At 44.6% G+C, this 14,891-nt stretch overlaps 3 protein-coding genes and 1 non-coding gene across 6 annotated transcripts; 1 reads left to right on the top strand and 3 right to left on the bottom strand.

Moving 5' to 3' along the window:
- Window positions 1–276: 276 nt before the first annotated feature.
- On the bottom strand, window positions 277–8,823 carry LOC101079195 (ras-related protein O-RAL). 2 transcript variants are annotated; one of them, XM_003962048.3, is made up of 5 exons: window positions 8,617–8,751; window positions 2,633–2,841; window positions 2,250–2,458; window positions 1,711–1,888; window positions 277–1,544 (listed from the first exon to the last, which is right to left on the bottom strand). In XM_003962048.3, exons 2-5 carry the CDS (start codon window positions 2,744–2,746, stop codon window positions 1,422–1,424), a joined length of 624 nt encoding a protein of 207 aa, XP_003962097.1. In that variant the 5' UTR covers window positions 2,747–2,841; window positions 8,617–8,751; the 3' UTR covers window positions 277–1,421. The 2 variants fall into 2 exon arrangements, with proteins under 2 accessions (XP_003962097.1, XP_029697710.1); XM_029841850.1 differs by lacking the exon at window positions 2,633–2,841 and having other exon boundaries at window positions 8,617–8,823.
- Window positions 8,824–9,151: 328 nt separating this feature from the next.
- On the top strand, window positions 9,152–9,233 carry trnal-aag (transfer RNA leucine (anticodon AAG)). Its single transcript has one exon. It is a non-coding gene; the product is annotated as a tRNA-Leu (tRNA).
- Window positions 9,234–10,721: 1,488 nt separating this feature from the next.
- rmp64 (ribonuclease MRP subunit p64) lies at window positions 10,722–13,895 on the bottom strand. 2 transcript variants are annotated; one of them, XM_011611575.2, is made up of 10 exons: window positions 13,753–13,895; window positions 13,317–13,407; window positions 13,003–13,157; window positions 12,809–12,897; window positions 12,603–12,719; window positions 12,270–12,347; window positions 11,938–12,194; window positions 11,598–11,656; window positions 11,330–11,526; window positions 10,722–11,228 (listed from the first exon to the last, which is right to left on the bottom strand). In XM_011611575.2, exons 2-10 carry the CDS (start codon window positions 13,399–13,401, stop codon window positions 10,892–10,894), a joined length of 1,374 nt encoding a protein of 457 aa, XP_011609877.2. In that variant the 5' UTR covers window positions 13,402–13,407; window positions 13,753–13,895; the 3' UTR covers window positions 10,722–10,891. The 2 variants fall into 2 exon arrangements, with proteins under 2 accessions (XP_011609877.2, XP_011609873.2); XM_011611571.2 differs by lacking the exon at window positions 13,753–13,895 and having other exon boundaries at window positions 13,317–13,471.
- Window positions 13,548–14,860, bottom strand: tex30 (testis expressed 30). Its single transcript, XM_003962067.3, has 4 exons — window positions 14,782–14,860; window positions 14,392–14,628; window positions 14,052–14,321; window positions 13,548–13,906 (listed from the first exon to the last, which is right to left on the bottom strand). Exons 1-4 carry the CDS (start codon window positions 14,797–14,799, stop codon window positions 13,745–13,747), a joined length of 687 nt encoding a protein of 228 aa, XP_003962116.2. The 5' UTR covers window positions 14,800–14,860; the 3' UTR covers window positions 13,548–13,744.
- Window positions 14,861–14,891: the final 31 nt, after the last annotated feature.

Below are 14,891 nucleotides of genomic sequence, written 5' to 3'. Positions count from 1 at the left end.
ACAAACCCGACCGAAACAGGCTGCTGGCACTTCTCGAAATGGCAGAAGAACAGTCGGTGCAGATTGAGGAAGTGTGAAGGGAATTCATATGAAGTGGGACACAGAATAACCCAGAGGTGACGGGAAGTAACAACCAAAGAGTTCAATTGCCGAGTCCGAGTGTGCAGTACCTCTATTGACCAGCAGGGGGGCGCATCTCACTAGACTGGTGGAAACCTTAAAATAATACCAGTTAGCCTGTAATAACTGTGTTTTTCACAGAAATCAAGTCCAGGGTTTACAAAGAGGGGGGAAAGCATTTATTCTGAAACTCTCGCTGCATGAAGACAACAGCAAATTCACAGTAGAAGGAAGGCATAGGGGGGGAAAAATTTAGAACGCGATACAAAAATGGTTTCGGGCTGCGGTTGGAAATTTTTCGCTGCAGCATTTGATTTCACAACCTTTAAAAAGTTGGCACCCGCGTCGAGGCTTCCCTCAGTCGGACAGAAAGGTTGGAGGACTGCTGCCAAATGCACACATTCATTTATCCCTCCTTATTTTGTTGGCACAAGCTTTAAAAAGAGTCCAGTGTTTCTTCGTTCACAGTGGCGTCGACGGCAACAGAATGTAGTGTATGAAGTTGAGATTCAGAGGAATTCACCGACTATTGTGCCATCATGAGCAGATGGAAGATGACTGCCTGGATTGTCAAAACGTTCCTGTGGGGATGTCCAGATTACACGAGAGTGGCAGGGCGCCATCGATAAAAACACTGTTGCGATGTCGAACAAGTACATTCAACAACAAACCAAACACCAGTAAACACGGCCTTAAAATGTCTAACGAGCTCTGAAGCGCAGAAACCATTCAACCCTTTTGTGATGTGCGGACTAAAACCCGCCTGATGGCAGCTCATCTGCTAGCAAGTTACTGGATCATGAAGAACATCGTTAAAGAAAAGCAGCATCAAACAAAATTTAAAAAGCTACTCCGACGGCACAGAAACCAAGTCTGCACAAAAGGAACTGGCATCTAATGATGACGTACATTACAAGTCGAACATCTGGATTAGAGTTTCTGGCAACTGGACAATGAGGGATTAAGATGAAGATCAAAGAAGGGGTGAAGGAATTAAGAGCACTGTTTACTGGAGGAAGGCAGTGGAATCGCTGGGTTAGGCAGTGGAGAGCAGCGGAGTTAGTGTCTGTCTGGCCACCAGCAAGCACCGCAGTCCCAGATCCAGCAGTGGTCACCTTCCCATCAATCAATCAGATTTCATCCGTTACAAAAGGAGGGAAAAAGAAGGTGGTTGAGGAGCAACGCTAAACTATAGCCTGGTACGGCGACAGGCCTCTTTTAATCTGAAGGACAATGCCGGGTGGGTCGCCTTGGCTTCCCCAGCGCAGGTGTGGGTTGGTGGAATAAAGTCTGTGGAGAGCTCAAAGTAAACAGCATCTCTCCCTGAAACTTTTCTTGTTCTTCTTGTTCTTTCCTTTCCCGTTTTTGTCTTTGTTTTCTGACATTTTCTTGCCTCGGACTTCGCGCATCAGGTCAAAGAACACCTGGGGGGCATAAACAGAGGGTCATTAACGTGAGGAGGGCTGACTGCCGAGCCCTTTAACAAGCTCTGCTCCGCAACAGCTCTGACAAGCAACAAACCGCGGCGTTCACCGACGCACGGGCCGCTTAAAAGGCGCTAAGCTCCCAAAGACGGCGGCGTGGACGCACCTTGTCAACATTGGCTCTGGTTTTGGCAGATGTCTCCACATACTGGACCCCCCACTCGTCAGCCTTGCCCCGGGCCTCTTCCACAGATACCTGCCTGCGCTCCTCCAAGTCCGACTTGTTTCCGACCACCAGGAGAGGGATCTTGTCCTCCTCCGCCTTCACCCGCAAGATCTGCTCCCTGCAGACGTGATGGGTCAGGAAGACAGTCAATATTTCATCTTTAGGGGTTTTGATTTAACACCAGGGGTGCCAGGGGGGCCCGCAGGAGGGCGTCACTGCGATTCTGTGCACGCAGGAACAGAAGGACCACTGTCAGATGCCTAAAAAGTGACCTCCAGCAGAGCCCTCCTGTGCACGTTTCTACACTAAATCGTAGAAACAGACCGTGCGGGTGGCATGGTCCCCGCCCCCCCGCTAGCACTAGAATTGGCCCCCCGTTTCTTCATCATTCTTCGCAGATGATGACGGTTTCGCAGCGGGATGCTGTGGAGGAGGTTCTGCTGCGCCCCGCTCTCCCAGTTACTCTGGTGTGTCTGTACCTGAACTCCACAGTGGCGCTGAAGGACTCCTGCTCTGTAATGGAGAAGACCAGGAGAAACCCCTCCCCGCTGCGGAAGTAATTGTCCCTGATGGCAGCATAGTCCTCCTGGCCAGCCGTGTCCAGAATGTCGATCTGGACCTCCTCCCCGTCCAGAACCACTTTTTTCCTGTAGCTGTCGGCCTTGGTGGGCTCGTAGTCCTCCACGAACTGTGGAAGACAAAACAGGACACAGTCTGATATCTGCAGATGTGAACGGAACTGAAACGGGGGGAAATAATCATATTAAGAAGCTACATTTGGAAAACAGTTGTCAGCTGGCTCAAGCAATGAGATTAGAACCTACGGTGGCGGGTTATTGGATGAGAGATGCGGCTGCTTTACCTCATCATACATGAACTGCAGGGTGAGGGCCGACTTGCCCACACCGCCACTGCCCACCATGATCACCTTGTGCAGGGCCAGGGAGCTCTGGTTTTTGCCTTTACTGGTTGCCATGCCTGGAGTAATTTGTCGTGCCTCTCGTACACACACTTACATACACACACACACACACGCGCGCACAACTGAGCACCTTCACACTCTCACAGCACCTGCGGAAAAAATAAATAAAAGAGGAAACATCAGTACGGTTCTGAGCCTCGCGAGCACACCAGAGCAGGAAGCGATGGCCCCTGGTAATTAATGCTACACTTTGACAGTAACCTGGCCTGCCAAGGAGCTTGGCTTGAATCCCACAAACCAGCCCCGGGATTACCTTTTAAAGTGCCAAACGGCCCACTTAGAACCCTTGAACTCTACAAAGTTCGTCATCAAATCATCATCCCAGCTGATTATATGCAATTATGCCATCGTCGGAGTGTGAGACGGCACTTTGGAACACATTAAAACAGGAGTGTATGTGCTGAGCTGGTTCTAATGCAAGGAGACTCCACTGGCCGTCTTTCAGCACTATACCAGCCCTTCCCCAACACGTTTAAAGGTCACAGTCAATTTCTCTGTCCTGACTTCCGTATTGTCTGCCTCTGATAGGACACCCACGCAGGTTATAAATACCTGCACAGAGTTTGTGTGGACAGAATGAAAGCCCCAAAAATTGAGACGCCCGGGCCCGGGGAGATTTATGTGTTCCCCACAGAACCATCTATTACTGGGAGAAAGGTTGGCGTGACGTTACTCAAAGCCTTTATAATTTCGACAGCATTAAAATATATCTAATCTTCAGAAGCTGAGACAACCTTTTTCCTTTTTTTCTTTTCAGTGGCCACAAGCTAAAAGAGAATGATGGAAAATAAAGGGGGAAAAAAAGAGTGCAATTCTGCCCAGCGAGACCCAAGATCCATTTTCTTCCGAGACAGCAGAAATTTAAGCCCCTCACTTCCTCTGGAATGACACAATTCCTCTGTCTTCTGTCTGGTAAATACTAATGTCAACAGTTATCCCCTTGTGAAATACAGCAAAGCATCTGCCCACAATGTCAACAGATGTCAGATCACATAAATACAAACTATATCATCTCCAGCCAAGGAGAGGAGCTCCGATTTATCTGGCACGTCTGTCGCTAATGCAGTTCCGCTGCTGTCACATCACAAGTGCCGCTGTATTCTTTACCATTTATCTTCTTTCTTACTACAATTTGATCTCCATCTGCGGAGCCAAAGCGCGCTCCCCGTCCTGCTGGGATGTCACATTAATGCAGGGAGCCCATCTGATTTCCTAGCAAAGGAAAATCTGCTCCACCCTAAAAGTAAACGTATCAGATGATCCTAGGAGACAAGTGTGCACATAAAAGTGACGTGGCGAGGTAAAGTGGAGGAGGAGGGGAGGGGCGGATGAGCCCTGGCTTGTAGTGCCTGTTGAGGTTGGACTGAGGTGTCAAATATAGAGAAAATCTGATAAATGCATATTAGCCAGTAGATCTTGGAGCCAGTGTGGTGTCCCTCTGAGCCAAGAGAGATGCTAATTGGACAAGTTATGTGTTAATTTAATGTAATGAAACCCCAAAGCAGTCATGGACGGAAAGGATCGGGATTTAATCAAATGAATAAGCAGCTATAGTGTGGTGGCTGCAAAGGCACAGGAAGTGACGTCATGTTGACATTCCTCTGAGGGGAAGTAGGGACTGACCTGTGCCCTTCCCCTCTTTGTTATCCAGTAATGAACGGGCTCATGAGGAGACAGCTCACAGACATCGAGAGATCCAGTGAAACCCTCAGCTCTTAAGCAAAGGGGGTCACGTTTTAAATAATTCATCTGTAACCCACTTCGTTATACTTATGAACACTGGCTGATCTCTCAGCTGTAAACACATCATATATACCTTACTTACCATATTTTTCTGCCATGAGACAGGACTCAAGGTTACTCTGCTTTAACAGAACCTGAAGTTTAAGTTCAGGGCAGCACCTGCCATTAACTAGACTCTAGACATTAACTAGACTAGACCAGACTAGACTAACTACATTAGAGCAGGTATAGAGCCAGACAGAGGCAGGCTGGTACTGGTCCATTTTGGTTAACGCTGGGTTGGGGGGAGGCATGGAGACTAAAAGCCCACTCGAGTTGTGACGCTCATGAAATATAGATGGCACCGGTGCAATCGTGGGCCACAGGAACTCATTAAAATTCTCTTTGGAGAATAGACCAGTGTTCTCTCCCTGCTCTTCTTAACGCTTTGGCAAGGGCGAGCAAACACCCGCCAGATCTCACACAAGTAAGGATAAAAAGATCCCACTGAGATCTGCAAATTAGCTGTTTACCTGAATAAGAACGTGATTAGCCATCCCCCCCCGTCATACGAGAACGCTTTGGCTGATTAGAAGAAAGACAGACAGGTTTTAATTACTCAACTGGCTGATTGTAATGACATGAAAACAAATTAATTCTGATTTCCACTTGGCGCCATGATGTGAGGATCTCTTTGTTTGGAAACCTTTTCTCCTCAAACGGTGACACACGCGGAGCTTTTTAGAGCGTTTGGAGATCAACTAACTTACACAAGCACAAGTCCTGGTCTCGGTGCGCTCAAGTCGAGCCGCGGGGGGATGTTTCTGCTTCTGTGGGATCGATATGTAAATCTGTGTTTCGCATCACTGCTAGCTTTATAAAAATCATCTGGCGGGGCCCAACAGCAAAGGGAGGGGACGGCGAGACTCTACCCCTCCGAAAGAGAGCCTCCCTTTGATAATTATTCTGCCAGAAACACAATCCAACGCCATAAAATAAAGTTTGGACCGTTCCACGCTCAGCTGGCGTCACCCCCCCACACACACCCCCGAGACCGAAAACATTATTCATTAGTCACAGCGAGGGTCAGTAATGGAGTCACGCAGCAATTCACTCACTGGGGGGAAAACCCACATAATCTGCTCCAGAACTGTGCAACAATGGCTCATGGGTGACATGCAAACCACCGAGACCGAAGGTGTAGCGTTTCTGCGGCTTCAGAGCGAAGCTCGGGAAAACATTTAGTCGGCTTAAAGCGGTGAAGCGCCGCGAAATCTCCACTAAAACCTCCGGCCAAGGGAGTAGACGGAGGAGATACTAAATCAGCTCAGAAATACCAAAGTCCATGATTTCTTCCATGTGTGGGGAGTAGATGCTAGCACTTTTCAGACTACTATGGTATGGTGTCAAAACACTGGATTCAATAGAATAGGAAGCCTCAACCCTGTCCCAGCCCGACACCAAGTGATTTAAGGTGAGGCCAGAGATTAGATCTGAGCATAGCAATCCTTAATAAGAGGATTTGTTCCAGTCCTGAAACGCCCAACACTCCTCTTATAAATCTACAATATATGTTTTCATTCTTTTGGAAGATAAACATAATCAGTGACGCTCAGTCGATGCAGTCAGCAGACAAAACTAAGATCTGAAAACACAATATAAAAACCCCTCAATCCATTATCATCACCTAAATATACCGTCATGTAAAAGGCCTTTTACACAAATAGAAGCACTCAAGGAGGCAACAGATGCTGCCTCCATCAAGAGAATCCCACAGATTCTCCCGCAATCCCCGGCCTCCACTGGCAGTGAGGAGGACGCCGCTGTGGGAAAATAATTCTAACTTATTTTAAACAGGCGCACGGGTGCGGTCAGCAAAAGGAGAGCGACACCGCTGCTGATGCTTCCGCCGGTCTGCAAACGGGTTCCTGTTATTACAGCTGAGGGTGAGAATTCATCAGTTACATTTGTAAAAGGTTCGTGGGGACAACCAGTGGAAGATTAACAATCAACATTGAATAATTTGACACAGCTGACGAGGCCGCAGCAGAGAAACGACGCCAGTTACATCGGACAGTGGCGGCACGGGCGTGCAATTAAAAAGTAGAAGTGGATGTTAGACAATAGACACCATAAAGAACTGTCAAACAAAATGGAAAAAGGAAAATGGCAGAGGTCTATTCAATTACTTATTACTAGCAGAAGTCATGAGCGCTGTTCTAAAGAGATGAGGATGAAATGCTGCAATAAGCAGATCCAATCAGGGGAAACAGTGTTCACTCCACCAGAACGGGCTTTTGCATACATCAAAAAAGTAGTTCTTGCTTTTTTTGGCACTTTAGTTCCCCTTCTCACTCTAAACCTGTGTTCGCCATGCTGTCGTACAGGAGACAATTGATGGCAGAGACACTTAGCAGCACCTCCTGCAGAACCGTCATGCCCAGGGAGAAAATGACCCTCAAAATGGAAGAGCCTTTCTGCCTATTTTCCTTCCACTTCACTGCCATCAGCGTTTTGAGACACCAAGAACCCAGGATATTCCGGATGAACCTCATCAAGTATCAGAAGAAAAAAATGCTCACAGCAGAAAATTGGGTTCTATGATGAGGAAGCTGGGTAAGGAAGCAGCAAAAGGAGGGAAATCGAATCCAGCAGAAGATTCTTCCCAGGGTCACAGAAAGTAATAGGACAGATGTGGGGAAGGCAGCAGAGCGTGATTAAAATGGGCCGCAGACACTTTGTTCATCTGTGAAGTCATTCGCATGCTATGAATCTGTAACTATGCAGAAAACTTTGCCAGATATTGTCTCAACCCAGCTGTGGGGAGGTTTGCTGCAGGCTGCTCTGGTGTTGTTCAAGTCCGTGTCAGTCAAGGTGGAAAAGTTTTCCTATTTAGCACGGTTCAAGTCCAAATCCTCCTTACCAAAGTTGAATACTCTGGGGTAAAATAGCTGAGCTAATGGAGATCATGCCAATGTAATTACAGAACGGTTTTCCTGAAAATGCTAAGAATGTGCAGCTAACAGCACTGAGCTGTAGAATGTTGACAGGAAAAAGGCTGCAGTAAATCAGGAACACAAGTTACAACAATGGTTCCATTTTAGAAAAACTCCTTTATTATTAGTCATTTTTTAAAGATAAAATAGTAAACTATGTGCTGCTTCTCCAAGTATGTGCTGAACTTGTCTCACATCGATAAATTAGTGGCATTAAATCTGTCAACAAGAACCTGTTTGGCAACAGATAGTCCACATATGAGCCAACAGGCATCGTCCAAATACTCAATCACTCTTTTGTGGCACATCTCCAGTAGTAAGAGAAACCACATCACCTTTAAATTGGGTCGTAATCGATTTGAAGATGTGTGAATTGTTGCCATCATACCAAGTGTTTGTTTACCATGAACTCGTCACCCATTTATAGCCGAGAAGGGTGACAACGTTAAAAAACTTCACGCCCTTCCTCCACCAAAACGGGGCATCACTAAACACAGACAATGTATAACAGTAAATAAAGCACATGCTGGTTTCCCAGCAACCACATCCCCAAAATGGCAAGCGTTGTTTTCACTTCGGCACAGTTCTATTTAAAACTTTTATGCACCAGAGGACACTTTTAATATTACCATCATGGGAGGACACAGATGTGCTGCCTATTCTATGGATTCTGAACGTAGAGGAGAAACAAAAAGCAACCTTAAGGGATCATATATACATTGTTTAGGTAAATGCGCGATGCTTGCTGACGGTGAAACCAGATGGCAGCCTGGGTGTTAACATCTCCTCAGGGGAAAAACCTTCAGGATATAATTCAAACGGACTTCTCCACCCGGATAGTAATTACAAGAAGAAATTCGAACAGGTTCTTGTCCAAGCAAAGCAAGTAACCGACTCGGCGTTACAATCTGAAGCACACAGCTAGCTAATACAAACACTATATATAGAGATCTTGACCCAATGGCCAAAGTTGTGTTTGTGTTAGCTAGCTGTGTGCTTCATGTTATGTTAATCGTTCACCATTTGTGGGTCCAGCGGTCGCTTATCATCCTTTAAACAGGTGTCGGACTTTTCGATCCTCCCAACGCTGTGTCGAGGAAAAACTACACACCCTGAATAAAAATTACCAGGTTTCCAAAGGCTTACCGGGAGGATTTGTTGCGGGCGTCGACGGCCGACGTTATCTCGGTGAGTGTATCGATAGAGCTCTTCGAAGCATCGGTTCTCTAAACGCAAACCGCCTCTACAACAAAAACCCCACCTTCCGGATATGAACCTACCATGTGACCGGATGTGACGCACTCGGACTGCTCGTCTATTTCTGTTGACCAGTTTCATCCAAATATTAAATTATTGCGTGTTTAATGCACTATTGTGCATAGTTACTAAAGGGGAAAATATTTTCTTGTTTAACAGTTTTGTACATTTTTCAAATGTGCTGTAAGTAGGCCTATTTAATTGACGACCGGTACACAAAACGGTGCTAGAACAAGTTACATTTTTACATTAAAACCACCACTTTGGGAATCCTACATTACAAGTTGTCGTCAAAAAAGAAACAACTTCTGTTAGAAAGTTTAAAGTGTTTGTGAGAGGATAGATAAATAATATTTCTATTTTAAACGTTTTTTATTTTACACGTCCTGTTTTAATTCAACACACTTTGTGTTACATCACATCCGGTAGCGTGGCCGAGCGGTCTAAGGCGCTGGATTAAGGCTCCAGTCTCTTCGGAGGCGTGGGTTCGAATCCCACCGCTGCCAGGTTACTTTTCTTTCAAGTTTTTAAATATTGCAATCGTAGTTTACAGTAGCACTAATATAAATTTGATATTATTAGTGTCCTTTTTATGAGGTGTACTGATAACATCAGTCTGACAGGACAGACACATAAACTTTATTTTTGATGCACTCTAAGACTTTGTTTTTCCTTAAAGCACCTTGTATCATCAGTAATAAAGGGTCTGTTTAAATAACTGTATTATTATAACACAGCTATGAAAGGGCATTGTTGCAGTCACCCCATTTTATCACTTCTTCCTTGTCAGAATCAATGACTACATTCATTCAACATTGTTTCTGTAATGAAATTGAGAGAATATTGTATTAAAATTATAATAAAAGGAATTTTGAATTGGTTGAATTGGATTGAAAAGATACTATAAGAAAGGTTTCAGTAGATTAGATACACAAAGAACACAATACAAATCAGTGCAATAATCTGGTTTCAAGATGTTACATAATATAATTTGATGTAGGGTTTATTTTAAAGTCAGCGTCTTTGACTGGCTTTAACTGGAGCACATATTTTTCTTCGTTCCCAGACCACTGAGCTATTTGAGGTTTGACGTATGCTACTTCTTTTGTCCCAGTGGAGGTAATGTGATGGATTAACACCAAACATAACGTTCAGAAACCCCGTGTGATAGTGAGATCTGAGCTGTGTATAATACTTCTGGTGCCATTAAGGTGACGGAGAAATAAAGCTGAAGGTGGACGCTTTCATGTTCCCTATTCTGTGTTTTAGGTCACATTGTAGCCTCCAGGCACAGGTCATAATTGATGCATTCACCAAAGCCCTAGAGAACCATTCACTCCAACAAAGGTATGCATAATTCCAGAATTAAAAAAATAGACAAAAAAGGTGTCCCATTACCTGTGGTAACAGAGGCATCGGCTGAAGTCAGATACAGTGTCTCATACACCCTTCTTCAAAAGAAAAGTGTATTCCTTAAATGATGTTACTCTCAAATGATGTTTGCTGAGGAATAGCCTTAAAATGACTGTTGACGCTGCCAAAACAGCCTGCTACTATCACTTACAGCCAACAACTGTGCAGGATGCAGATTGCTTTTCTCCATGGTTGCAGAAACGAAGATCTCAACAAACTGGTGTGAATAAAATTATTAACATGGGGCAACTACTCAAGTAGGTAATTATCTATTTGGCCAACTGGCCTCCACCCCATTAGGATTTTAAAATGTATGCATGATACTGGCAAATTAAAGCATATGCTTGGAAAGATGAAACATCAACATAGAGCCAGTATTCCACAGATCTCAGTATACAGCAGGCTGGTGCAACTCTTTCTGAACTGACGTCTTTTTTTTTTTTTTTAAATAGAAAAAGAAATATCGGGATGCAATTTCATTCGACCCCACAGGATGGCGCGAGTAAGGCCGGAAAATGGGATAACACGAAATCAGTATTTCATGACTCAACAAAACTAATTAATCATGGATCAATACATTATAAAAATTAAAACACCATGAAGATGTGCATTTATTAAAACCATAGTTTAAAAACAGTATATATGGTTTAAAAAGTTCAGTTGTCTTGTGTTTTTCTCACATTGATGATCTCACCATTCACTTTCAGTTTGTCAGTCTGAAATTTTCGTTTTTTGATTGTCAGACAGTGCATCACAAACCTATAGAGGCAAATATGTCATCTATGTCATTATGGATGTTTTGGTTGCTGGTCTCAGAAGTCCCCTCACATCGACTTTTGTTCTGCTGTTTGTCCCTCAAGCGCCCAGACAAAGATGACCGACTCCTCTTCTTTTGTCTTTTCCCCTTTTTCGCCTTGTCACGGGCTCGGAGTGCCAAAGACTTATTTTGGCTCCTGACTGAATGCAGATTTGTTGAGCGATTATTCCAACGGGTCAGAACAGGGGAGAGGGGGCTTTTCGGGCCTCGCCTCTGAGGTGATAAAACCCAGCGAACTTTCTGTCTGAAGGTTCGTAGCTTCTCCTGGACACTGCAGAGAAGGAAGAACCACACAAACATGCGTCATTATGAATTATTTTGCTTTAACAAAGCACAACAAGAAGGAACAGGATCTAACCCTGTTGGTCTTACTTGTGACCTTCTGCCTCTAAGCATTTCATCCTTCGGCACTTTAAAAGCAGAAAGTTTAAGATGTGCTTTTCCCTTTTACTCTTGTGGGCTGTGCATCCTGCAATCCTATCCTGGAGTTGGGTTGCCAGATCAGTGAATGTCTCTGCCTTGCTGACATTTTTCCAGAACGCTGGTCCGTGGTCGGCCTGGATTATTCTCTGTGAGACGGTATAATTTAATAATTCGCTGGCGTGCTCAAACACTTCACAAGGCTGCTGTATTGACGTACCCGTGTAGACGCTCTAATGCTGTTGAGGAAAGGTTTCAGGTCAGCCTTGAGGAATGAACCTAATAAAAACACATCAGGTTTCACCAGAAGATGAAAGCATTCCACAACATTAGCCAGTGTGTCCCATTACACGTTCAATATGATTTTATGTCAATGCCAATGGAAAAGAATATCTTCTCTCTAGATTATCATCAGGGATTGCATTACCAATAAGTTGTAAAAGTTGACATTTAGTGTTTAGAAAAGCCCATTTTACCTATGTCATAAACGGTTATGATTTCATTGATAAATGAAAAATGGTAAGTTGATAAATAAGGTGAAGTTTTCCTGAATACTGTACCTCTGTTAATGGAGACACCCAGGTCTTCGTTCGCCTTCCTCTTCACTCCCTGCTGCACTTCCTGCTGTTTTTTTCTCTGGGGAATAAGTCTAGCCTGTAAAAATGCATCAGATGGGGGCAGAAACTGACTCATATCCACGGGAAAAGAGAACTCCTTGAGGAAAGACATGGGATGGGCCTCGGCAACTTCTCCGAGGAGCTGTAGGAGGTGCTGATACAGGGAGGAAAGGCTCGCCAGGATCCCACGGCAAATCACCCTGGTGGGGCAGGAAGGTTTCAACCATTAAAAGAGCACATTCAAGCCTTTGAATGCCCATTTCAGATTCACTCACCAGAGGCGACTGACCATGCTGGTTATCACCACATTCAGGATAACAAACTCCTCCAGTTTCATCTGCTGCTTAGACAGCCTGAAATAAACATCTGTTAAGGGCAAATGCCAGAAAAGGGTCAGACCTGTCCGACTTAAACCACCCTTAGACCAGAGGCTAATTAAAGCGCTGTTGTAGAAATAGACATTCTATTTACCCATTCAGCTGTAACAGTGGCTCAGGTGCGATAAAAAACAAATACATTCGTTTAACTCATATGACTGGAGAAGGTGGGCTGGGATGAACTATCTCAAAACTGCAGCACTCGTAGCCAGGAGTCAAACACAAGGATACATGAAAGCTCTGCTGCAGCGACTCAGACTGCAGCTCATCAGTTGGCCACCTCCAAGCACTTTGAGGCAGAGCCACTCTAGAAACGGCTGGCTGGGAGCATCCCACTCGCCGGCCCTTCTGCTCAGTTGACCAAAAACAGAAGACAAACGTGAAAACAAATACAACAACATTGGTGATGATGCCCAGCATGTCTCCTTTCAACAAACCTTTGAATTCTATCAGGACATAGTTCAGTCAGGTCCTGCAGAGCAGCCTCAAGCTTCATCATCTTCAGCCTGTTTATACATTGTTCAACCTAAAAAAAGAAGGAAGCAGAGAGCCACACAAGTGCCATACATTACTGTTGGTTTGTGAGCTAGGTTATTCATTAGTAGAGCTTCATTGCAGAGCAGCACCTTACCTGCTTTACGCCCTTGAAGGTCTTGTTGCCTCTGTAGCTGTTGTTCAGGATGTACAGAAGCTCGTACATGACTCGGATCTCCGTCTGGAGAAGCTCGCTCCCGATTAGCTTGAGCACCTTATCCTTTTCTGCCAACACGGCTTTGACTCTCGCCTCTACACAACAGCAACAAACTCAAACTCAACAATCTCCATAGAAACAAGGTGGTGAACTTGTATGCACGCTCCCCCACGTGGGTTTCGAGAGGCAAAAACACCGGTTGATAAGCAAATACTGACATATGAACGTAACGTTCTTAGAACAAGAAACCTTACCTGTTGTTGAAGTAAATGGTATACGGACAGTGGAAACTGCACTAGGGAAGGGGATATGTACTCTGTTCCATGGCTCTCCAGCCATGTTTTCCTGAATAAAAATAAGCGGAAGTGAGTAAGCCAATCAGCGCACGAATAGATCGTCCTTCCTGAAATGGGCGTGGCCAAACTTTCCTATCCTCACCGGATGTATTTTATGGAAATACTTCCGGAAGAATAGTAAAATACTTATTTTAGAGCTACAGAGTTAGTACATCCTAGTTGGTCCACAAAATAAGTTAACAACAAAAGCACCCAAGTTCTTCTTGGTCATGTTTTTAAGCACAGAACTAGCAGACTTTTTTTAATATATATATATTTAAAACCAATACTGTATATACTTTATTGACTCAAAAAAACATATTGTATATAATATAAAATAAATTACTCTATACACCTTGTTTATTCAACCAGGTGAGGACTTGTAAATTGACTTCATCCATCACAGAATCTTCAGTCCTTCCCTTCACTGTCAGACCATGATTAGCCCCTTTCAGCCAAAAAACATCAACTCCAGCTTTCATTTCTTTGACCGTCTCTTCAAAAAGCACCTGAACACAGAAAGTCCATAAAAAAGCAACATATTCAAGGTTAGGTTGTAAATCAAATTGCACTGAAGCTCTGGTTTAGTCAATGTACATGCAACAAAAAAGAATTGCCTCATTTAAACTGCATTAAGGAGCTTTGCAAACTCACCCTGTCACACATGTGGTCTTCAGTGCCCGACACAAAGAGCACAGGCAGATGTTCAAGTAACGCCCTGAGATCTTCACTTCGCTGCCGATGGTCGTGTGTCCGTCCAGGCGAGTGCAGGGGAAAGGACAGACATAGAACACCCTGTACCGCCTCCTCTGGTTCACTGTCACTGAGCTGTCTGGCTAAAGCCACTGCTGCACGACTTCCCATTGACCTGCCTCCAACAAATATGTGCTTGATGGTAAACTTTTCCAGTGTTTTCAGGTAATTCTAGAAGGGGGGATACAAGTGTATATTTAGGTTGTGTTAGACTGCTGTTTATGGAATTAAACATGCTTACCCACACAGCATGGTACGCCTTCACCCTATAGCCCAAGTTTAAACATTTGCAAGTGAAGCGCATGCAAATGAAGCCTGCTGACGCTAAAGCATGTGCCAGAGAGACCAGCTGTTTAAAGTCCATGTCTCCCCCGGCGCCATGGGTGAGAGTGACGGCTGTCTCTGCATCTTTGGCGGAGGTTGGTATGCACAAGGCAGCATCCAGAAATTTTGTCCCAAATGGCACCTTTACTTTGACCTGAAAACCAGCAATTAGTTGGTTAGTGAGACCGCTTGTGATGTTGCAACAATGACGTTAAATAGTTATAGCACGGTGCAACCTAGTCACCACCATTGAGCTTTCAAAAAGTTAATGAAACTCTTATTCAGTCGAACGCAGAACTCATGGTACCTCATCGAATTGATCCATGACTTATTCTTGAACGAAATTCACCCGGATATACAAGTTACGTCACTGCCCCTGTCGGTCGGGGTTGTTACTACAGCCCTACTGGTAATGAG

Source organism: Takifugu rubripes, chromosome 1 (assembly GCF_901000725.2).
Source record: "Takifugu rubripes chromosome 1, fTakRub1.2, whole genome shotgun sequence".
Taxonomy (NCBI): domain Eukaryota; kingdom Metazoa; phylum Chordata; class Actinopteri; order Tetraodontiformes; family Tetraodontidae; genus Takifugu; species Takifugu rubripes.
The sequence above is the reverse complement of the archived record's forward strand: the minus strand, read 5'-3'. Positions and strand labels throughout refer to the sequence as shown.